This window comes from Mytilus edulis, chromosome 9 (genome assembly GCF_963676685.1).
Source record: "Mytilus edulis chromosome 9, xbMytEdul2.2, whole genome shotgun sequence".
NCBI classification, from domain to species: Eukaryota; Metazoa; Mollusca; class Bivalvia; order Mytilida; family Mytilidae; genus Mytilus; species Mytilus edulis.
In genome coordinates, this window is record NC_092352.1 from 50,498,795 (window position 1) to 50,523,463 (window position 24,669).

Genomic DNA, 24,669 nt, shown 5'->3' on the forward strand with positions numbered 1-24,669 from the left:
GAGACAGGAACCAACAGCAACCAATAACCTACAAGCTCCTGACCTGGGACAGGCAAATAACGAATATGGCAGGGTTGATATAAAAACAAAGATGTGGTATGATTGCAAATGAGACAACTCTACACAAAAGACCAAGTGGAATAGAAATCAACAGTTATAAGTCACCCTACGGCCTTTGACAAAGCCTACACCGCGTAGTCAGTTATAAAAGGCCCTGAAATCACAAATCTAAAATAATTCAAACGAGAAAACTAACGGCCGAATAAATGAACAATTAAATGAAAGAAACAAAAATATGCATAACAAAGCAAAAAACGGCAACCACTGAATCACAGGCTCCTGACTTGAGACAAGAACATAGATATAGAATGTGGCGGGGTTAAACATGTTAGCGGGATCTCAATCTTTTCCCTAATATGGGACAGCGATGTATCAGGCAAAGGATTTATTAAGAAAAAGAACGCAGTCTGAGAAACGTCTGGTTTACCTTGTATATAGATATAAGAAGATGTAGTATGAGTGCCGGTAAACATATCTCCATCCAAGTCGTAATTTGTAAATGTAAACCATTATAGGTCAAAGTACGGTCTTCAACACGGAGCCTTTGCTCACACCGAACAGCAAGCTATAAAGGGCCCCCAAAAATGACTAGTGGAAAACCATTCAAACGGGAAAACCAACGGTATAATCTACATAAAATAAAAATAAAACAGAAACCAGAAACACATATAAATTACATAAACATACGACAACTACTGTACATCAGATTCCTGACTTTAATAGGACAGGTGCAAACATTTGCAGCGGGATTAAACGTTTTAATGGATCCAACCGTTTCCCGTTTTCTGAAACAATAGCATAACATCACAACATAGAAAAACACACGGTAAAATATCAATTGGCAGGCTTGTCTATAACAGTATTGATTTGTCTTACGATACAAAATTTAAGACAGTCTGGAACAGTTAAATGTATAATACTATCAATCCGTAATCGCTATGTTTTGTGATTAAAGTCGCCAGTACAACACAATTTGCTACAAAAAAAATCTACTATTTCACGAAGGCCAAGCTTCAGAGTGTTCAGGTGCAATACGCTTACCCACATTGTATTGCAAGATAAACAAATCATTCTAATGTAATCTATAATTTTGAAAACAGATAATGTTTTAGAAAGAAGCATCTTAATGAATTACTTTAAAAAAAAAAAGAAAAAAAAAAAATGGCATTACCAGTATCTTTAACGTTGGTCTTCAATAGTGTGCATTGTTACAGTAAATTTAAAAAAAAATATTAATCTAACTACAACAATCACTTTTTTTCACTATTAACACTTGAAATATTAAAACGGATGGACCCAGTCATAGGTTCATACTCAAAAGTGTATTCATTTCCTATTGATGCAAACATATATATATATTTATATGCGCTATAAAAACTTCGTTGTTGGAACTATGACAATAAGATACGCCTACTGCTAAAATGGTCAAAATACTGATATATATTGTATGAAACATGTTGTTTTTAGCTGAAGCCATAGGTGAGTCCTACACATTTTTTTACTGTAAATGTTAAATTATTGATACATATAATAATATAAATGTGTAATATTATGTCAACGTTTGATTATTTACTAACATTTGTCAGTACTATTGTCAATTGTCAATGACGTCGTGATTAGCGCAACAAGTAACCATGTTTATTGAATTCAAATGTATGAACAACTGTCATCATTCGTACACATAATGTTGTTTTCTTTTTGTAATTTATGTATTGTGTGTACTTTAAAAAAAAAAGCTAACAAAAAGACCCAAAAAGATGCCAACTCAGTTTTGAGTGGTAACACGTAAGATAACATAATACGGAGTTCAAAACGGAAAGTCTCTTATCAAGTGGCAAAATCTATAGGTCAAACTCACCAAACGAATTGAAAACAACTGTACTATTCCTTATTCCTGACTTGGTACACGAATTTCCTTGTGTAGCAAAATAAATAGTGGATTAAAACTTGATTTTTAGCTAGCTAATTTTCTCACGTGTATGATATTTTATAATATATATATATAATTCCTGTATATTGACAACAAGGTATGAGCAAACCTAACAGACATAAAATGCATAAATGTCAAAACTAGGGTACATCAGTCGTATTTGTGTTTTAAATTTAATCACTATACAGACAAATAACTATTTTAACAAAATAAAAACAAAATGTCTGATAATAGACACTCAATAGACATATTAAGCAAAAATGAAAGACAAGAATACAAAAATGACCACAGCACAAGAACGCAACAGCGAGATGAATAAATACATAGCCACACCAACAGTATCTACGTCAAATGAACTAAACCGTAAAGATTAAAGTATACAAACAAGTAAAATATAATTATATGATGTGCACATATCCGTATACGATGTGCAGTTACCCTTATATTAAGTGAAAACATCTTTATCGGATGTTGTTGTGTCATTATATTGTGTGCTTGAAATCATGAATGCGATTATACAACGTTAGATCATGAACATCTCGCATATTTTTTTTCCATTTTCGGAATCAACTGTACGGCGTTTGTATCCTGTAGTTATTACATTTAGGTGGTATAAATATTACATAGGGATAACCCTATAAAAATCAGCTGAAATGTTTATTCACATCCGATTTTTAAAGAAATATAAAGCTTCGAATTCTAAATCATAACTATTAGTGTTTGTCAAACTGCTATATATCCATTGAAGTGTTTGGTTCAAGTAGTCTTGGAATGGTGTATCATCTTTAGCTTACGTTGTATACTATAATTTATCATATGCAAATATAACTTAAGTATAGGTTCCCGTGTCTAAATTTTCGAACCTTTTGCTCAGGATGTTGCAAAATGATTTCGGTAGTCATATTTATTGTCGTATTTTGGCAATTTTAAAATATAGTTTGATTATTACAAATAATTTCCTTTATGTTCACCAAAGAACGTTATAATGGAAAACTTAAATTAAAAAAATATAAAATCTGTATTGTTGCAATTTCCAATGTTGCTTATTTTTTCCGCTTTATGAGAAAATAGAGTATTTCAGACGGTGGGCAGACAAAGACAAAATTAATTCATAATAGAAGAACATGTTGGCTGCTTTGCATGAATACTGAATTGCAGAATGAAAATAAAACGCCTTCATTTTATTACCTTATGTTACAGTTTAAATTCACGTTTATTTTACTCACTAAAGGGACCAGGATATATATATGTGTAAAATGTATGTCAAAATTAGGAACAAAATGAACAAACAAACATCTGTACAAGATTTTAAGTATACTTTGTATCAACGTCGTTAATTTCTGTGTCATTTTGGTCTTTTGAGTGGAGAGTTGTCCCATACTCAACCATACCACATCTTCTTATTTATAATAAACGCATTGAACAAAATGACTAAAACCACTAGACTCCTATCATTTTCCGGATTGCCCAAAGATAGATATGTTATTATTCTATTTTTTCATGATATGTCATAATTCATCTTTTGTCTTAGATTAAAAATAAAACCGTAAAAGAACCCAAAGTCATCGACCCTATTCTCTCGGCCCCAGTTGAAAAATATCAATGTGTAGATCAATTTAACAATCACAGTGTACAGTATCATGCACCAATTTACTCAATGTTCTAAATAATATGATTGGTACTACTTTCTACTGCATAAAATTTTTTTTACAACTGAAAGGTTTAAAAAAAAAATGGACGTTTATGTAAATTTTGAAAGACAGCAGACAAGTTTACACATCAATAATTTCTACTCTTATAATTCTCAACTAATTTTTTTGTGCTCCACGTATGTAGTAAAGAGCATGCATACGTCCTCTCAGTACCGCAGCGAGCATTAAGTTGTTCCCTTGTCCGTCTATAAATACGTACATACATACATTGTAGGTCCGTCCGTCTGTACGTTCCAAAATTGGTTTCCGATCTCTGAGTTTAGTTTGCCTCAACCAAATGTTAAGAAACTTATGCACAATGCTTATCACCACAATACACAGGTCAAGTTCGATATCGCTGGCGTCACTTGATACCAGAGTTATTCTCCTTAACTTTAGTTTGTCTCTACCAAATGATATGAAACTTATACACACTGTTCATTATCACAAACACGGATGGAGTTTGAATGTTGATGGCGCCACTTTTCCAGTTCAAGAGTAACGCCTCTGTACTAAAGACAAAATTGCTAAATTGTTCGTTTCCGTTCTCTAACTTTAGTTTGCTTCAACCAAATGTTATGAAACTTATAAACAATGCTTATTACCACAAAACACAGACCCAGTATGAACTTTGGTGATTTCTTTTTTCTGTTCTAGGGTTATACTCCTTTACAAATGAAAAAAAAATTATATTTTGTTTCCGATCTCTAACTTGAGTTTGTCTCAATTCAATGTTATGAAATGCATATACAATGATTATTGCCACAAAACTCAGTTTAAGTTCAAATTTTAGAAGCGTAACTTTTAAAGTTCTAGAGTAAATAACATTGTCTTTTCATCAGATCATGCACAATTGATTTTGTTTTGAAAATAACAATAGAGAAAAAATAAACATTGTGAAAACGGGGGAAAGGTGGGGGGGGGGGGGGGGGGGGGGGTTCATGTCATGAGGCTGTTGTTAGCAGCAAAGAATATTATATTATTATACAGTATGCAAAACTAAAAAAAATATGTATGATTTGCGATGGTTGCTAGGCAAGATATTATATTATGGATACGTTCCTGTGTAACCATGGAAACACTGAATTAAGAATTATATTAGAATTGAACATCTGCACTAAAGGTACTCATAAATATCTTTTAGTTCCACGTTTCAAGCTTAAAACTTTCACTCAGTGATACTAAACATCTTTTTAAATGTTCTTCAACTGTTAACTTAAAACTAACTATGCGTTGCTAAGGAAAACTCGGGTTGATTTGACGGATTATATAGATACAAAATCAACTTGTTTTTTCATTGAAACATTGTTTCTTAATATGTCAATATAGGAGTCGACTTAATATGAGTTGTATGAAAACATTTGAATTTTTCATTTTTTTGTATAGATAACATTGGATAAAAAAGTACTTTTGTGTGGTCACTAGGCAACATTGTGGTTGCTAGGTTACTATTAAGAACTTTTTAAAATGATAGACCCAACAATAGTAAATATTCAAGTGTTTAGTAACACATTACCATTTATTTTAATAGATTCAGAAGTCTTTTCCTTCGGCAATGCAATAAAGATGGATATTATCCCAGCAGGCACAAAACGTTGTATCAACGTTGATCCAATGTCAGTCTTCAACGTTGTTACAACGTTGAAACTTGGGTTAGTTTTGAAAGTTGTACTGACGTTGAAATTCTGACGTTGAATCAACGTTGCAGTTTCAACGTTGTATTGACGTTGATAACATGTTGAAATCGGGTCCAGTGACGTTGAAATCAGGTCGGGTTTAGGTTGAAATCAGGTCGGGTTTAGGTTGAAATCAGGTCGAGTTAGGTTGAAATCAGGTCTGGTTTAGGTTGAAATCAGGTCTGGTTTAGGTTGAAATCAGGTCGAGTTAGGTTGTAGTTGGGTCATTTGTAGGTTGGATGAAGTGATGATTTTGGGGTGTACATTAATCCTTATTGGCGCGTGTTCAAATACAATAACAAGATACCTGAATTATGACATGAAAAAGCCACTTTCAAGTTAGAGTGCCCATCAACAGTTCCTTTCTCAACAAGGGACTCCAAAAGAGAATAGTAGACAATAACAATCAGAAACAAAGAGAAGAGACAGTTACAATATCGAAATTTTATTTGAAACCAAATATATCAATATTGACAAAGCTTACTTTTCTAGCACATCAATTTCTCAAAGCAAATGAAAAAAGAAAAACTAATTACAGCACACTGGTTTGATTCTGGTTGATCAAGTTTTCCAACATACAAAATCATGTAAATGCAGCAAATTTGACACGGTGACACAGAATGCCTCCTTTGTTTTATGTGAAAACATAGCAGGAACATTAAAAAAAATGTTCTCATTTTAAGTTTTTGTAATCCGATATTTCATGTATTTACTTCTTATTTATTGTCTTTTTTTTTTTTTTTATTGACACTTATTGATCTGAAATTTGATTTTTTGAGGGTATACCGTATGTTTTTTTTTAATTTATCTTGAAGGCATTTGGAACAAACCATACCATCACCAAGCTGTTTACTCATTCAATCACTATCTATACACCCAATACAATTGAGTAATCCGGAAAAAAAAGATGCACCAAATAACGTATTTCTAAATTTCACTGCCTTTTTTTTACTGGCACTAAATTAACTATAGAAATTAAAAAAAGAGGTTTTTAAAATGAAAAATTTATTTTGTTTTAATGATTTATTCTTTTGGCCTAGAAACTCCTTCTGCTCTCTGTGGGGACACACTTCAAATGTCCTGATCACTGCTCGAATATTTTGGATTCTGGTGTCTCTTTGTGGCAGACTAGAACAGCATCTGAAAGCGTTGAAAAGAAATAACATAAATTTGAATTACATAAATAAAGTTGTGTACTTTTACAAGCCTGAAATGTTATCAAATTCTACCAATTATAAAACAATTATTTTAAATCATAGAAAACAACATGTTCATTGAAACAATTGTACCAGCTTGCATCAATAACAAGACAAAGCATGAATCTTATAAACCAGATCTATGTTTTGCAATAAACATAATGTTCATATACAGATAAAACTATCAAAGATGAGAGATATTTAACGAAAAAATCTAAAAGACCAAAACAGTGTTTAAGAGCAGACCATTTCTATGTGTGTCAGACACACCATATCGAGTTGTATTGGAACGAATGGCTAGTTTTCGATGACACCCCCTCCCCCCTTTTTCTGATATTAATTTACTGACTCTGTGCATGGCTAGATATGTTTTATGTTAGTTTGCTAATTAGAGGATATATGCAATCAAATCATTAAACTGTTTTGAAGTGACACTGAATCAGATTCAGTAAGATAAGACCTTGTCATAATTTCTGTGAAGGTAAACATGCAGATAATCTGATAAATAATTTGAATGTGTTTGTTTATATACACCTTATCGCTATTTGTCCGCCATTGCTGGAAATCACACAGGTTCCCGTAAAATTTTGACGTCATAAAACAAAATGTCTGACGCCACAATGGAAAAGTGATTGTTGTTGACGTCAAAAGTTCAAGCGGACGGGTCAGCCGGGAATAGCGATAAGGTGTATTATGATTCTTCGTTAATTTAACTGTAAAATAGACTTACGCTAATATCAAGAGGTTTATACAGAAAAGTCTTCTATCTTCTTTATATTCCTTAGACGCAGTTGTTCACTAATTGTTGATCAGTCTGGTGCGGTAATTTCTCGAGGATGATTTTCAAATTTTTCTAAACGGATGTTAAAAAGAGGTGCGCGTGCCTGCGTGCGCATCCAAATGTAAATATTCGGAACTCCAGTTGAAAAACCGCGAAAATTTAAAAACTTCTCAATTATTATGATTACATTGTACATCGATAATATTTTAAGTTTATATATTAAATATCAATCGGTAAAGATAATTAAATAAATATACCGAATAATTTCACCTATTTATTTAATTGAATGAAAGCAATTAAAAAAAATCGATTTGATTTAAAAAATATAAACTAAAATATATCATATTTATACAAATATACATATAATTAAAATAGCATGAACAGGGACCTTATTCACGAAGGTTCCGTAAATATTTCAGTTGCAGAAAGTTTACAGATGGTTTACGGAAGAAATCCGCATCTAAATATAGAGAATTATCAAACCAAAATTAGATTTTCTTAATAATTGGTTAGGATTGATTTTTTTAAAGATACTTAAAAAATAAACACAAAACAAAATTAATTTGAAAAAGCCGATTTGTTATTGGTGATGTCTCCTGACCACTTGTCCTTGTCCAAAACTGCTTTCCATGCATAAACAATGCAATTCGGTCTACCCCCTTTTTTGTGGGAAAAAAATGATTGATTATATAGAGATCATGGAAGCATGACAGGAGGAAACCTCCTAACGCTTATGACAGTCAGTGGACCCCCTTATAAGTATTATAAATTCTAGATTAGACACTTATTATCCAATCGTTTATAATACTGCGGCACTGCTCCTTGTTCGATCTGCTCATCCAATATATCTGTACCCTTCAATTTTGACAATATGATTTTTCTGTCGTGATTGACTGACGTTAACCCAACGTTGAATTAATGTTGTTGTTTAAACGTTGATTTTAACGACGTAAATTCAACGTTGAAACTACGTTGTGAAGTCAACGTTGAATACCATGACGTTAGATCAACGTTGAATTTAGGTCGATCAACGTCACGACCATATTTCAACCAAATTTCAACGTTGTCACAACGTTGAGTGCCGACTGGGATAGTTCGTTTTATAAAACCCGTTGCTAGGCAACTAAATAATCACATAAACACAAAAAAAATGTTTTAAGTCACTATGCATAGACTAATGATGGATTGAATATGAAGTCATTTGAAGAGGGGGGGGGGGGGCAGAAATGCCCCTTATCATACCTTCTCCTTTGATAAGTAGGGATAAGAAAAATTTCATGCAAAAATTAAATATATTTGCTGTACTTCACGGAAGTGAGAAGGGAGCAACAAATAATTTACATGACAAATGTATACATGATTATAATAATGAATATACCTACTTATAGAGTTGTACTTTAATTAATATTTTTAATTGTAGATACTTTTAAACTGACTTTATGTGAAGACTCTGTTCAAGAATATAAAAGTGTTGTCTGTCCTCAAAACCAAACAATAAGTTGGAAATCGATTGTGTATGGTGGATCATCATGTCAGGATAACAACAACCAAGATATATGTTTATCAAAAACGTGAATGCATACTTCAATGACCATTGCCTTGGAAAAAATAATTGTACCCTCCCAATCGACATTTTGTCTAAGAATAGCTGCCAAAGACCACCTAGACGTTTGAAAGTACTCTTTGAATGTAACAGTGAGTATTATTAAATTTCAAATATGAAAAAGAAGATGTGGTATGATTACCAATGAGACAACTATCTACAAGAGACCAAAATGACACAGACATTAACACCTATAGGTCACCGTACGGCCTTCAACAATGAGGAAAGTTCATAACCCAAACCATACCTTGCCAAAAAATGCTGTATTTTAACAGTCATAATTATAATGTAGAATGTATATATATCAACGTAAACAATAAACTTTCAATCTTTCAAACAGTTTAAGTGAGGTCTGGAGCCGGCATCGTACTAACTGCAAGTAGTCCTGTTTGTTGCGAATAGTACGAAATTATAAATACAATAGACTTTTTGTTGACATTGTAAATTTAATTTACATTGTTATTTTAATTATATTGAATGAATTAAACTAGAATATTATACATGTAGATGAAAAGTGAAAACGATTGTGTATATTTATATTTAGGAAAGTGTCAGCAAATTCCGGAATTTACCTTGTTACTTTAAACACACTTTGTCGATTTATGTATAATTGTCATTTTGCTAAGTTTCTTTTGTGACCTATGTAGTCTGACATCGAACTTGGAATTCTTTTAAACTGAGATGAACGCAGGTCCTCCCGAAAGAAGAGCAGATCCAGCTCCACTGCAACGAAACCAAAAGCCCATTAATTGTTCAAAACACGGCTAGCAATTTAAGGCGGCTACTATGTTGTTAATATAAAAAAAAAAAACCAAAAAAAAACCACAAGGGTCTTGATGAATGCAGTTTCAGATAATGTTTTTATAAGTCAATCTCGAACTATGCGAAATATAAATGAACCATTTGAAGCATACATTGTATGTATGTTCGAAAATCGCATTTTCGGTTGATATCGTAGTTCTTATATACATGCTATAACATGTAGTGTAACCGTGTGATTGCATGTTCTATTCTGAAAATACGAATGAAATAAGATATCACGTAACTACATACATGGCATATGGGTATATATTTCCAGATATGAAAAGTAACTTAAATGTTTTAAATTAACACTTTATCATGTTTCTCAATACATCGATCAGTTTTGAAATGTAGAATTCTAAATTATTTTATAACATTTTCATCGTCCGTAAATAAAGAAATATACATGTAACCCAATCGATTCAAATTATGCATACTTATCTTTTGAATACAAATTAACGTTTTCACATCATGCAATGTATTTTTCAAAATTCCCGAACGTTTTTATTTAAACCTGTTGCACTAAGTTTAATCTATATCACAATTTACGATCGATATATCAGAAATAAGGTAATCTGTGTTATCAGTTAAAAGCAAATATTACACTTTTTCGGAATTATTTTTCAAATGAGACGAGGTATTTTCGAACGAATGCAGGTATATCTTACACAATGAAATATTAAAATATTTATGTATGTTAATTGTCAGACTTTGATTTCAACAGGATACTAGTACATCATAAATGTTATCGCAATTTCAATTACATTCATGTCTTTATGATCCCTTTTTTTTTGTCTAAGTAGATGTCATGAAATTAGCTGATCACATTTTTGTCTGTCTCTAGGAGGTTTTTGGTGGCGAGAGAAACACCCTGCACCTGTTAATACATGTGCGAATTCGTTACGAGAGGTGATGTGTCCTTCAAGATACCACATTCATATTAGAAATATATGGTCACAAAGTGAGGGGACCCAGAGTGACTGTGATAGCATGGACACTAACTGTTTTACGAATACTCTTAAAAGATTATGCAATGAGAATCGCAGATGCATACACGACACAACTAAAACATCATGCCTTTTTCATCAAAGATTCGCCAACATTCAGTTTTCGTGTCGCAGTAAGCATTTTACTATCCTTTTATATTGACTAAGCATGTTAATTCGCCAACCCACTTTTACAATTTAGTCTAGGATAAAACATTTGAAAAAGAAAGAACCGTGTTTTAAACATTGTGTATTAACGAATTACAACCAAGAAATCATTCTATTATATCTTCAACACAAAACCATATTCATATTCATATAAATCCATTACACCAATGGTCAGTTTGGAGAACATACCTGTATTTTTGTTTATGTCCTTAAAATCTAATTGATGGTACTATCATAGATCGTAGGCATACAGTTCTTTGTTCAATTAAACCTTTATACATTTGATTATGATATGTTGTGTGTTTTTTTAAGCTGCAATGTATATATTGTTTTAGTTGGTGTAACGTCCGATCAATTCATCTGTGTCATTTCTGCTTAATAGTTCTTTGATGAAGAAAAGAAAAAGTTAATTATTTAACTTTTCCTTTTAGGACAAACAGATCCTCTAGCCACAACAAGCATACCAAGCACGTCATCAGGTTTGTAATGTGTATGATGCAGTTTGCGATTTATTTGATTCTTTAAACTCGAGTTATTATATCCGCAAGTGTTCGGAAAGATGGAGGAAAGATATAAACTTAATTTCGTAATTTTGCTTGAACCACATGTATAGGTTATCTTTCCTAACCTTTTTATTCTAAACATGTGTGGTATAAAATGATTATAGACTTATTTTAGGAATGGATTCCATTCTTAAGTTTAACTGCATAAAGTATATATGGACCAATGTGTGAAATCAATTATTATATATCAGTGCATTTGCTTTTCAATTAAAAGCTTCACCATACTATTAAACATGATAAACACATTCTGATATATCATTTTTGAGTCTCTTTGATATGTAATGAAACAAAATAAACATGATGAATTTTAAAATTAAGAAAAAACAAACAACAACAAAAAAACACACTATGCTCATTTTTTAACAATAGAATCGTTAGATACAGCCTTTTATTTGAAAGGGCCATTAATAGTTGTCCGAATTTTCTAACGGTATACGTTAAAAGCTAAAGAAAACGTAAGAAAAAAGAAAATACAATATCTCTTTCAGATTTTCACATACTGACAATTACAGTCATATTATTAGAAATTAGGAAATACAAACACACACAATTGATAAGCTCACACCTTTCAGAGTATAAGCATGTGCTGAATCCTTTTATATGATAATAACCTAATCAAATTTGGACCAGAGGAAGTCAGAAAGACACACAGAATATTGTAAATATATGCACATCCCTAAAATATTGTTTCGCTGACAATCTCTTTCCTTACTTACAAAGAGTGCTTATCATCCCAATAATATGTGATTCAATAATATCAGTTTAAAAAAAAACCAAAAAAAAAACACAAACAGCAAGTAACCTTGCTTAAAATATCAACATATTTGAAAATAATAATTGATTTTTTTTTGGAAATGTTTTATTTTTGTAATATACGATATACCATGTTTTCTGTACATTTGATATACAAAAATCTTTTTTTGAAAATATGAACTGTGTCAATTAACTGAACTGAATTAGAAGTGATCTTTAGTTTTATAAGTGAGCAAATGTTTTTTGAGAATTCACAACCTAACACAAAGAATGATGGATCTTAAAAAAACACCTAACAATAACTTAAAAATTGCCAGGATTGGAGCTATCCAATAGGAGACCTATACTTATATCCTAAAAGATTTCCAAATTGTAACATTTTGTGAGCCAAAGCTTCGTGTTGAAGGCCGTTCTTTGACCAATAGGTTTACTTTTAAAATGTGTGCCTTAAATGGAGAGTTGTCCGATTGGCACTCATACCACATCTTCCTATGCATATTAAAGACAAACTGGAATAAAACAGTATCTTTTATTTTAATCCATTATTATATATTTCATTTAGTTTCAAAATTTGGATGAAGTAGGTTTAAATATTAAAAATTAAGTGCAATTTTGTTTCTTTTGACATTACAAATGGTGGCCTATCTTTTTTTCAAAATTACCGGTAAAATGCACAAAATACTGAACTACATGGAGAATTTGAAACGGAAAGCCTTTACCAACTGGTAAATTCAATGGCTGAAACACATTAACAACTCATCATATTGTCACCGGGGAAAACTTGGTGTCTTGTCGAGTTGTGTAACAAGAGCCTGACTGAATGGCCTCTTGTTACTGAAACTGTGTGATGCACCTGATCACACAACGAATGATTGCTGTGAATAGCAATGAGAACTCTGAACTCTGAAACTCTGGTGAAAACTAACTACTGAGACTTTGGAACTAGCGATGAATAAACCAATAATTCAGCATGGAATACTAATACTTTTATTACAGATGGACTGTGTTCAGTGTAAAGTCCTGAGTCCAAATCTTGCTTATTGAAATTATAAGCAAGTATTTATACACAATTGAAATGACAAGAATAGACATAACAAATAACAATTAATTTGAGTGATATTGTTCACTGACAAAGGTTAAACTATTTTTAGAACTTGAAGAATAGATATTAAATGATAATCTGATTATGACAATTAAGAACATACATTATGAATAAGGTAAAATGTCACTAATTAGGTAACAGATTGAAACATGTCACTCAATGTCCAAACTAAGAATTAAAAAGCATGTTGATTTTAAGTCCTGGATACGAAATGTAAATAGAAACGAAATTATAAAATAAAATGAATTATAAAACACAGAGAATTAAAGTCTAAAATATCACAATTGAGAATTTTGTATTAAAGTCCAAAATAATAAACGAAGCTGCTTTTTCCCTGGTCACATATGCCTCTCCTCCCAATTAAGTCCGTCCTCGGACTTAGCACTATCTAAATCGGCCTCCTCTGCGGTTGTTATAGTGTCTGTTGTTGTTATTGGGACGCTGTTGGTTTTGACGGGATACAAGATGGAGTTCGTGGTTAAGGTCCTGAAGTTGAAAAGTCAATTGAGAAATCGAGTCCGCTTGAAAATTTACCTTTGAACATAGGTCTGCTTTTTCTTTTTCTAATGCTTGTTTTTCATTTTTCAATGATTGGATTTCATCCGTAAATTCGGTAGAACGCATATAGTAAAGATCTTGCACCATTTTAACAGTCCCGTCTTTTTCGATTACTTGGTCCTTTAATTCTTGAATTTGATCCACATATTCCTGTACGTTTATGCGCGAAGCACTTTCTTCTTTCTGTTGACGAAGGTTTTCAAGTTCTTGCTTGAACTGGTCTCTCTCTGATTCGATGATTTGCTTATTCTTTAATTGAATTTTGAGTGCCTCGATGCACTTTTGCTGTTCTATATTTGTATTCTTTTCCTTGAAAATTTTCTGCTTCACACTTTTTAATTCTGTTTTGAGCACATTTGAAATATCCAAAAATTGAATGAACGGTGAATTACGCATACCAGAGAATGGTAAAGCACGGATAATATTTTTACACTGAATATAGCTGTTTATCCTAGCTGTATCGCGCTCTTTCTGTTTTCTGGATTTCACACTAACTGATTTACTTTTGCTGTCCTTTGTAACTTGTAACAAGTGCCTGACTGAATGGCCTCTTGTTACTGAAACTGTGTGATGCACCTGATCACACAACGAATGATTGCTGTGAATAGCAATGAGAACTCTGAACTCTGAAACTCTGGTGAAAACTAACTACTGAGACTTTGGAACTAGCGATGAATAAACCAATAATTCAGCATGGAATACTAATACTTTTATTACAGATGGACTGTGTTCAGTGTAAAGTCCTGAGTCCAAATCTTGCTTATTGAAATTATAAGCAAGTATTTATACACAATTGAAATGACAAGAATAGACATAACAAATAACAATTAATTTGAGTGATATTGTTCACTGACAAAGGTTAAACTATTTTTAGAACTTGAAGAATAGATATTAAATGATAATCTAATTATGACAATTAAGAACATACATTATAAATAAGGTAAAATGTCACTAATTAGGTAACAGATTGAAACATGTCACTCAATGTCCAAACTAAGAATTAAAAAGCATGTTGATTTTAAGTCCTGGATACGAAATGTAAATAGAAACGAAATTATAAAATAAAATGAATTATAAAACACAGAGAATTAAAGTCTAAAATATCACAATTGAGAATTTTGTATTAAAGCCCAAAATAATAAACGAAGCTGCTTTTTCCCTGGTCACATATGCCTCTCCTCCCAATTAAGTCCGTCCTCGGACTTAGCACTATCTAAATCGGCCTCCTCTGCGGTTGTTATAGTGTCTGTTGTTGTTATTGGGACGCTGTTGGTTTTGACGGGATACAAGATGGAGTTCGTGGTTAAGGTCCTGAAGTTGAAAAGTCAATTGAGAAATCGAGTCCGCTTGAAAATTTACCTTTGAACATAGGTCTGCTTTTTCTTTTTCTAATGCTTGTTTTTCATTTTTCAATGATTGGATTTCATCCGTAAATTCGGTAGAACGCATATAGTAAAGATCTTGCACCATTTTAACAGTCCCGTCTTTTTCGATTACTTGGTCCTTTAATTCTTGAATTTGATCCACATATTCCTGTACGTTTATGCGCGAAGCACTTTCTTCTTTCTGTTGACGAAGGTTTTCAAGTTCTTGCTTGAACTGGTCTCTCTCTGATTCGATGATTTGCTTATTCTTTAATTGAATTTTGAGTGCCTCGATGCACTTTTGCTGTTCTATATTTGTATTCTTTTCCTTGAAAATTTTCTGCTTCACACTTTTTAATTCTGTTTTGAGCACATTTGAAATATCCAAAAATTGAATGAACGGTGAATTACGCATACCAGAGAATGGTAAAGCACGGATAATATTTTTACACTGAATATAGCTGTTTATCCTAGCTGTATCGCGCTCTTTCTGTTTTCTGGATTTCACACTAACTGATTTACTTTTGCTGTCCTTTGTAACTTGTAACAAGTGCCTGACTGAATGGCCTCTTGTTACTGAAACTGTGTGATGCACCTGATCACACAACGAATGATTGCTGTGAATAGCAATGAGAACTCTGAACTCTGAAACTCTGGTGAAAACTAACTACTGAGACTTTGGAACTAGCGATGAATAAACCAATAATTCAGCATGGAATACTAATACTTTTATTACAGATGGACTGTGTTCAGTGTAAAGTCCTGAGTCCAAATCTTGCTTATTGAAATTATAAGCAAGTATTTATACACAATTGAAATGACAAGAATAGACATAACAAATAACAATTAATTTGAGTGATATTGTTCACTGACAAAGGTTAAACTATTTTTAGAACTTGAAGAATAGATATTAAATGATAATCTGATTATGACAATTAAGAACATACATTATGAATAAGGTAAAATGTCACTAATTAGGTAACAGATTGAAACATGTCACTCAATGTCCAAACTAAGAATTAAAAAGCATGTTGATTTTAAGTCCTGGATACGAAATGTAAATAGAAACGAAATTATAAAATAAAATGAATTATAAAACACAGAGAATTAAAGTCTAAAATATCACAATTGAGAATTTTGTATTAAAGTCCAAAATAATAAACGAAGCTGCTTTTTCCCTGGTCACAATATTCTTCATTTGTTACAGATTCTATATAGACAATGTAAGAGTAGATGGTCCTATAAAGTAGGTGGCACTAGTACAACAGGGTCTGCTAACCTTTTCACGGTCACCCACATACTGTTTTGGGGTTCATGTTCCTAAAATAATTGCATGTGTGATAAATTGTTTGATGCCCATAATATTTGTCAATATGAGGATCTTTTTGAAAGCCCTATATCTTATTGCCATAGCATGAAATACTACTCATATATGTAATATACAAATTCTACCCTCACATAACCACCTTTTCTAAATAACATAATTTGTGTGTTACGATTGTTAAATCCCATTTACGAATGTACTATAAAATTGTGTCGAATATAATTGAAATAAGAAACGGGGAATATGACAAAGAGACCACAACCCGTCCAATGAGTAAAAAGAAATTGACAGCCGATGGCCACCGATGGGTCTTCTTTATTATACTTGAACCGGCTTTAAAAGAATCATAAAAACAATCATACCATCCGCATAAAGACTTCATACATCGAATAACCATTTCTTATAAATTCCGTTTCAAACAAATTCATATATAATGAAACATGTATTGGAGAAAATACGTCCTTGTGCATTTAGCAAACTGTAGTGAACTGCTCTGGGAAACACAAATGATAGTCTTATTTTGTATTTTGTCTCTCGTGACTAAATAATTTGATGCGATCGAGAATTCCTATAGTTTCAAAAATCACAAAACAGCTATTTTCCGGTTTCTAAACACAAAGTGTACAAAAGAGAATGCAAGTTTAAAGGACCTTTGAAATCTTAACACTCAAGTCAGACCTTTACTTTCAACTCCTTTAGGCAAAGATATCCTTAGAAGGTTTTGCTATTCTATTTAGTTCCTTTTTGTTTACAGCTCTTCAACATTTTGGTCCTTATACATCCTTGGCTTCATTTCGGATTTGAGCGTCCCTGATGAAAGATAACCCAGGAACGCCTAACATTTAATTCCTAATTTCATATATTTACTGTAACATATATATTACATGTATATATCTATATAGGAGGTGCCGTAGATAACATGGTAAGAGACCGGTGATTTCTCATTCAATGAAGGGGTTTTTTTCTCATCAGGAAATGAGGAATCACTAGATACATGTACCAGTATGTCTTTGGACATTTATTTGTAAACATAGACGCAACCGTTATGGAAACGGAAAAGCTACAAAATACAAATCCTTACTTCACATATACATGACATACATTAGTAAAAGGCCAAGTATGATGTCCATTACAACTTGATAAAATAATGTTATGAATAAATAAACCGGATGAAATGTTTTTTTTTCAACTCGTTGATTTAAATAAATGATCTGCTATTTTGAATTTGAAAGAAATAATATTTATAATATTTATAATCGATATTATCAAATTATTCCACACAAATGGTCCGGAATACAGAAAACAGTTCTTTAACGATTCTCTTTTTGATAAAGGGGTATGAGGTTTCCTTGAACAGTAATTGTCAATGGGTATGGGTTTCTGTCTGAAGCATATTGAAACTAGCTAGTAAGACATGATTGGGCATCATTTCTGATGCACTTGAACAATATCATCACAAATATATGATATTTTTTTCAATGTTCAACTGTCATCCAGTTTAAGATTTTGAATAAGGTCTCGGAAGGAGCGAAGGGTGTGTGCTTTTAGTATTTTTCTAGCTGATCTTTTTTTTTGTAATTTGATATCCTATTTAAACCATCACTGCTATAACTACTCCACAATATTCAACAATAATCTATTAATGGTAAGACATAACCATTATAGAATAATTTTAGGCAGTCTAGATTTGTTATTTCTTAATTTTTAAAAGTCATATATAAAGATGTAATTTTGTATTTTGGAATAACTGTATTTTACACTTTTCCTGTATTTTTTTTTCTCTTTTACACACCACCTGTATTACGGTATATCAAATAAACAACGATAAACATATTTTATTATTCGTGTATCTTTGTTTTATTTTTCAGATAATGAGCTTGTAACAACTGCTCTCGCTGTTTACGAAATAACGTCTGACAGTCAGTATATATATATATAAAAATTTTCATGCAATCTGTATGAGTAAACAATATACAGATTAGATGAAAGAAAATTAAAATATGTCATGCTAATCATGTTAATATGACTATCATGTACAGAGAGAAAGGAACAACATTATATCATGTTTAACAGATAATAACTATCCGTGCACTAAAAGTGCTAATAAAACCGTAGTGGACTAGTGTAGGCATTGATTGAATAGTATGCATGTCCATAATTGTTTTATCAAGAGTAAAATACTGCACGGATTGTCAAAACGAAAGTTTTGTATGGTCTTAATTCTTCGTCACTTGGTGGACTTCTAACCTGGCTGTTTCCATATTTGTTTTGTTTAATTGTCGTTAAGTGACTTCATACTTTAAAGGCAGTCAACTCGTGGTCGTAGCGTACCACAAGGGTTATTAACCGGGAAATACTAGGGTTGTTCGATTAAGGCTTCAATTTATTAGTGTTATTCATTACTAATGTCAAATTTAGGGAAAAACATCGAAACTAAACTATGACACGTGATTCCGTATGAGCCAATCAAGTAACTGCTATATAATTTAAAGTGTAATAATGGTATTTGATTACCATTAAAAGGGTTAATAGAGCTTAGTTGTAAGAGCGACATCAATTTTGGCATTTTTTTTTATTAAATTGTTGAAAACCGTATGATACTAACACTAACCGAATAAAAGAATGCATAATACTAAATATTATCTGTTAATTTTAGAATATGTACATTTTCATGGGAAATTATACAGGGAATCTGCATGAATGGCTGACTCGCGTTAAGAGACAGCCTTATCTCTTTCACGTAAAAGACAGCCTCGTAGATTTCGAAAAAGAGTAGGCTAATGCCACTACAAGGCAGCACTCGCACCTGAAAAGTGGAGAATGATAAATATAAGTCGCAACAAAGTGTTTTCCAATCCACTATAAATAAATATCTTTAAACTTAAAGGAAATCCGTGCACGGTGGAAACATTGCATGCTTAACAAACACTGTCTGTAATGATGAAATGTCTTAAATCAGCCTCGCATTTGATCACTGAGTAGTTATCTTTCAGACCCCTTATATAAAAACTGTATCTACTTCGCCATGCTGAATAAGATGAAAATGATACTGCAGTGGTGTGTCTTGCAATAAACATGATAAAGTGAATGCATTTCAATCACAATTACATTTTTTATCCATATGATATTAGTCTCTGTGTGTTGATCAGTTATATTTTGTTATACTTATCTTTACATTATATTTCGACTGCATTGAGATAGTCCTTAGTATTTAAATTAACTGTACATAGTGTTATCCATTTTATTTAACAGACACAGACATGCATGGAAAATATGCAACGAATGTTCCTACTGATGATGTTGACAAGGTTAAATCAAAATCCTCAAATTTAGGTGTGTAATACGTTATATCAATTAGTGTTGCCTATAGCTAAGAACAAGACAATTGTCAAGTTTAAGATGAACTTCGAATTCGAGTTTTTTTTAATTTATTTTAATATCAAGGATCTTTCTACTTTTATATCATCACGGTGTACTCTTTCTACGTAAGAATAACAATATGTTGGATTCGAATTTAAATTTTAGCTATGTTTCAGGCACTTATCAGTTGGTTGTACGCAGTTTAAATTAATTTTTGTAGATACAAGAAATATGTGTATTATATACAAATGGGATTTATTGTACATTTATCGTATTCTTCTAGATAAAAATCCATATCCAGTTTGTTTTTCATTCAACAAAAAGCCCAAACACATGAAATATATGAATAACAACTGTCACATTCCTGAACTGGTACAGACATATTCTTATGCAGAAAATGTTGCATCAAACCTGGCTTCAAAGCTAGTTTGTATGACAGTCGCATACATTTCCATTATATTGACATTGATGTGTGAACAAAACAAAAATACGCATTTATTTGTATTTTGATTTTAATGCATTGCTTGCAATTATCTTAATAACAACTGCAACCGACAAAAATATTTTCTTTTTTGTTCTTCTCAAGGAGTGATTGTAGGTATACCTGCAGCTATTGTAGTAGTGATTTGTGTCATCGTTGTCATGATTGTATTTATCCGCCGAAGGTATGGAAAGAGAACATATCATAGTTTGATAAAATTCTTTGTTCTTTAAATCTTAATTTTATTACTAGAACACATTCTCGAAATCGCAGGCATTTGGGGAGTTATTGAAAGTTTATACACTGTTGTAGTAGGAGTTTTTGTAAAACAGTTTTTGACTGGAGAATTTATTGAAAGATGTTCAAGTCGTATGTTCTTGGGGAAAGAACACAATTTTATTTCAATCCTCCCCCTTTTTGGCCCAAATCTGTAATGTTTTTGGTATTAATTTCAATTATGTTGGTGTTTTCTGTGAACTATCAACATATGCATACACTATAAATAACGTGTACTTGCTATTTACTACCAATTCCAAGTTTGCTATGCACGGTGGCTACTGATCGAATTATATACAGAGTAATGTACCCCAAAAAGCTATGCAAATTATGCGTATAAATTTTAAACATTCTTAGACGTAAGTCTTGTCTATGACATACACAATCATATCCGATGACAGAAACAATATCCGAAAGTCTTTATTGATGTGTTTCTCCTTAAAAAAAAACACCGGAGTAATCAAAAGTGAAGATGACAAATGCAACTATGCATAGGACACTGAGGCATTACAATCATTTTATCGTGGAAGGAAGAGAAGCGGCACCCACAATTAGGTTTTCTCATTTAATAATATAGATAAAACATAAAATTTCGATCGGGATGCAATATAGGTACCATAAGAAAATAAAAGTTCACTTATTACGACTTTAAAAAGGAGGTGTGAAATTCAATCTCTAGCGACAGGAATAAAAAAAAAAAACAAAAAAAAAAAAAATTACAAAATCATTTATGAAGACGTGATTGAGTATTAAACGATAAGAAAAATGTCAGAACAATAAGTCAAGATTTAAAAAATTCAAATATATGTCATAAACATATATATATCATCGAATTATTGAACACCGATTTCAGAGGATTGAAAATTTGTATAGTCACGTTAATTTTTCTGGCGTGTTACACATGTATTTTTTATTATCTTTATCCATCTTCATTTAATTGATGAATGTTAGTTATTTTATTAACAGATGTTTCCCTTGACATCATTGAAAAAGGTTGCACAAATGCATTATTATTTAAGAAAAACACCTGTATCTGTTTTCAAAATAAATTCTTTTTTTTCCAGAAATTTGTTTTGAATATATTGTACCTCGAAAGGAACGAATAAATACTTTGGGACACTTTATATTTCATTAGTAACATAATCCCAACTAAACTTTTACTTTATTAAAACGGCAACAGATGTACCATACACAATTTTTTTTTATAAAGTATCGGTTCTGCAAGGATCAACGTTCAAAGGAGTAGGTCCGGTAATGGCCGATTTTGGCCTCCATTTCAGAATCATCTGAGGAAAGATTTTGAATCCTCTGTAATCACTTAAGTGTCTACTTCAGTTGATCCAATTAGTTTATGCGAAATATTTGAATTGATTTAGTCATTTAATACGCTCAAATTCAAGCTTTATTATATATATTTTTTAAATATTCCATAGTATGCCTCTTTTCAGATGGCTTTTGTCAAAAACGAAAATGGCCGCATCATACAACTTTCATTTAAATATTAAGAATGAACGCAAAAGCGGTCACTTCCATTTAAGACAGAAACCGTTTCAAATATAGCTAAATGCTAAAATTGTGAACATTTCAGAAATTTAGCATGAATTAATGACGCTAGCTCCCGATATGTGTGCATTGTATTGTCAAAAATAGCCAATATAAATGGCTTAATGTTTTCATTTTAACAATTTTGTAAAACTGCTGTATTTAGCTAATAATATACCTTTTTTTTTGCAATATTACGAACGTGTATGGCTTAAATGTCATTTGCACTAATATGCATCAAATATGCTAATCAAAATACATACTGTATAAACTGTCCTGTTGCAGGCCTATAAGCAAAAATTGCCACAAGGAAAATACAACATCTATCACCCAAAAAGAAGAAAAGGTTATAATTCAAGAAACGGGTTCATATGAATTTACAAATGTTGCTTTGAGATTGTCTGACCACTATAACGACCCGCTTGAATCTACAGAATTGAGTTGCGGGTCTGTATACATTAATTTGCAGAGGAAGGAAAACGATTCTCTCACAAGAAATGGAGTAACGGGTAGATTTCAAAGGACTTGTTTCTATGAACGTACTCATGTTTTGTCGCGATTATCTGACCACACTTACGACCAGATTGAATCACAAGAATACTACAACATGGCAACAGTAGCTGTTCCTCCGGCAAAATGAAAAGAACGCTTGACACAAAAAGTCTATTGTTTTTATTTTATATGTAAAAAGTAATTACGAGAAGTATATGGTTTTACTAAAATGTTTTATATTTCTGAAGTCTTTAAACTGCATATGAATATTGAAAAAATATTTGCCAAGTATTACCACTTTCTAAGATGCAGACACTTGAGTGTATGTGGAAGAAGATTTACAAATGTATAAATTGAACTAATGGAGAAGCAAACCCTATACAATATTCAACAACAATTAAGATTTCTATAGTTATTTCATCATTTTGAAGTCTTTAATTGCTCTTCAAATCGAACTTTTCATTCATGACATTGCTTCATCTTATATTTTATCATTGTGCCATACATTAATTTTGCAATAGTCTTAGTGACTTAACTAACGGGCTGTTTTTGATTTTTCGACAAGAAGTAAATATCAAACATTTACCGTATATGCCAACTACCATCAATGTTGGTTAAGGTACGTGTATCTATACATTTCTTTCGTTACAATGTTTAATTTTGATTTTTCATTTCAAGAATACTGAAATTGATTTTTTTCTAAACTTGAGTTATATGCTATAATAATGCATGTCTTTTCCAAAACCATACTCTTTGGATCATTATGTGTTTATTTTTCTCTTTGTTTTTGTCGATCTTAACATGTTAAAATCATATAAAAATATCTATTTAACAAATACAGAAGAAAAAAAACTCATTTATTTATATTCCTACATATCAAACATTAACGTTATGACGTCATTAAAACGGTTTTATTCAACATTTCGACGTACCAAATTATACAATAAAATACATGTATGTGAAGTTAATTTCTTTTATAATGACATGGATGAAGCAAACAAAAACTAAGACATTTATGTACATATAAAACATAACATACTATTGCCAATGAGACAACTCTCAACAAGAGACAAAATGACCCAGCAATCAACAACTGAAGGTGACCGTACAGTCTTCAACAATAAGCAAATCCAAATCGCATAGTCAGCTATAACAGTCCCCGAACTGACAAATGTACAACAATTCAAACGAGATAACTAATGGATTACATTATGTACAAAAAATGTACGAAAACTAAATATGTAATACATCAACAAACAACAACCACTGAATTACAGGCTCCTGGCTTGGGACAGGCACATATATTCAGAATGTAGCGGTTTAAACATAAAAAAATAGCGGGATTCGAACCCTCTCCTAACCTTGGATAGTGGTGTACCAGTACAACATAAGAACAAACCATAAACACCAATTGAAAAAGGTTTAACTCATTAGAATGATAAAAATACAAATACTACAAATACATGTGATGCATACATTGTATAGATTATTCCCACACTATTAAATATCAATGAGGGAATATCAATTTTGAACTCGAAGTGAATTTACTAAATGATAAACGGTCGAATGTTTACAAACCTTGATGACAAAAGCTCGCGTTAAATCCTCATACAATGCAGACATTGCATAACTTGACAATAGTCATTTGTAGAGCCTTTTATAGCTTGTAGTTCGCATTAACATAGGCTCCGTATTGAAGGCAAAAAAAAAAACCAATTGTAGATGGAAAGTACATAAGCAAATGGTAAAATCAGATGCTCAAGCATATCAAACAAATTGATAACATATTCCCGACTTGGTGCATGCAAAAATGGTGGTAAAACATGGCTTGATAGCTAGCTAAATCTCTCACACATATACCAGTCCAATAATAGTCTAGTATGTTGAAAACGATGTGTGAGCAAACAGAAACAGAAATACAAGACAAAATGTAAATAAAAATAACTGTCATAGAATAATAAA

General features: G+C 31.8%; 1 protein-coding gene and 1 long non-coding RNA gene across 3 annotated transcripts; one reads left to right on the forward strand and one right to left on the reverse strand.

Moving 5' to 3' along the window:
• The first annotated feature begins 1,425 nt into the window (after positions 1-1,425).
• LOC139488534 (uncharacterized) lies at positions 1,426-23,667 on the forward strand. Of its 2 annotated transcripts, XM_071274237.1 has the most exons (8): positions 1,445-1,539; positions 8,755-9,029; positions 10,583-10,858; positions 11,324-11,371; positions 18,425-18,475; positions 19,809-19,889; positions 20,503-20,581; positions 22,501-23,667. In XM_071274237.1, the coding sequence occupies exons 2-8, from the start codon at positions 8,891-8,893 to the stop codon at positions 22,853-22,855; spliced, it is 1,029 nt and encodes a 342-aa protein (XP_071130338.1). In that variant the 5' UTR covers positions 1,445-1,539; positions 8,755-8,890; the 3' UTR covers positions 22,856-23,667. The 2 variants fall into 2 exon arrangements, with proteins under 2 accessions (XP_071130340.1, XP_071130338.1); XM_071274239.1 differs by lacking the exon at positions 20,503-20,581 and having other exon boundaries at positions 1,426-1,539; positions 22,501-22,552.
• On the reverse strand, positions 6,346-7,622 carry LOC139490353 (uncharacterized). The gene is made up of 2 exons (XR_011656298.1): positions 7,284-7,622; positions 6,346-6,497 (listed from the first exon to the last, which is right to left on the reverse strand). It is a non-coding gene; the product is annotated as an uncharacterized lncRNA (long non-coding RNA).
• Positions 23,668-24,669: the final 1,002 nt, after the last annotated feature.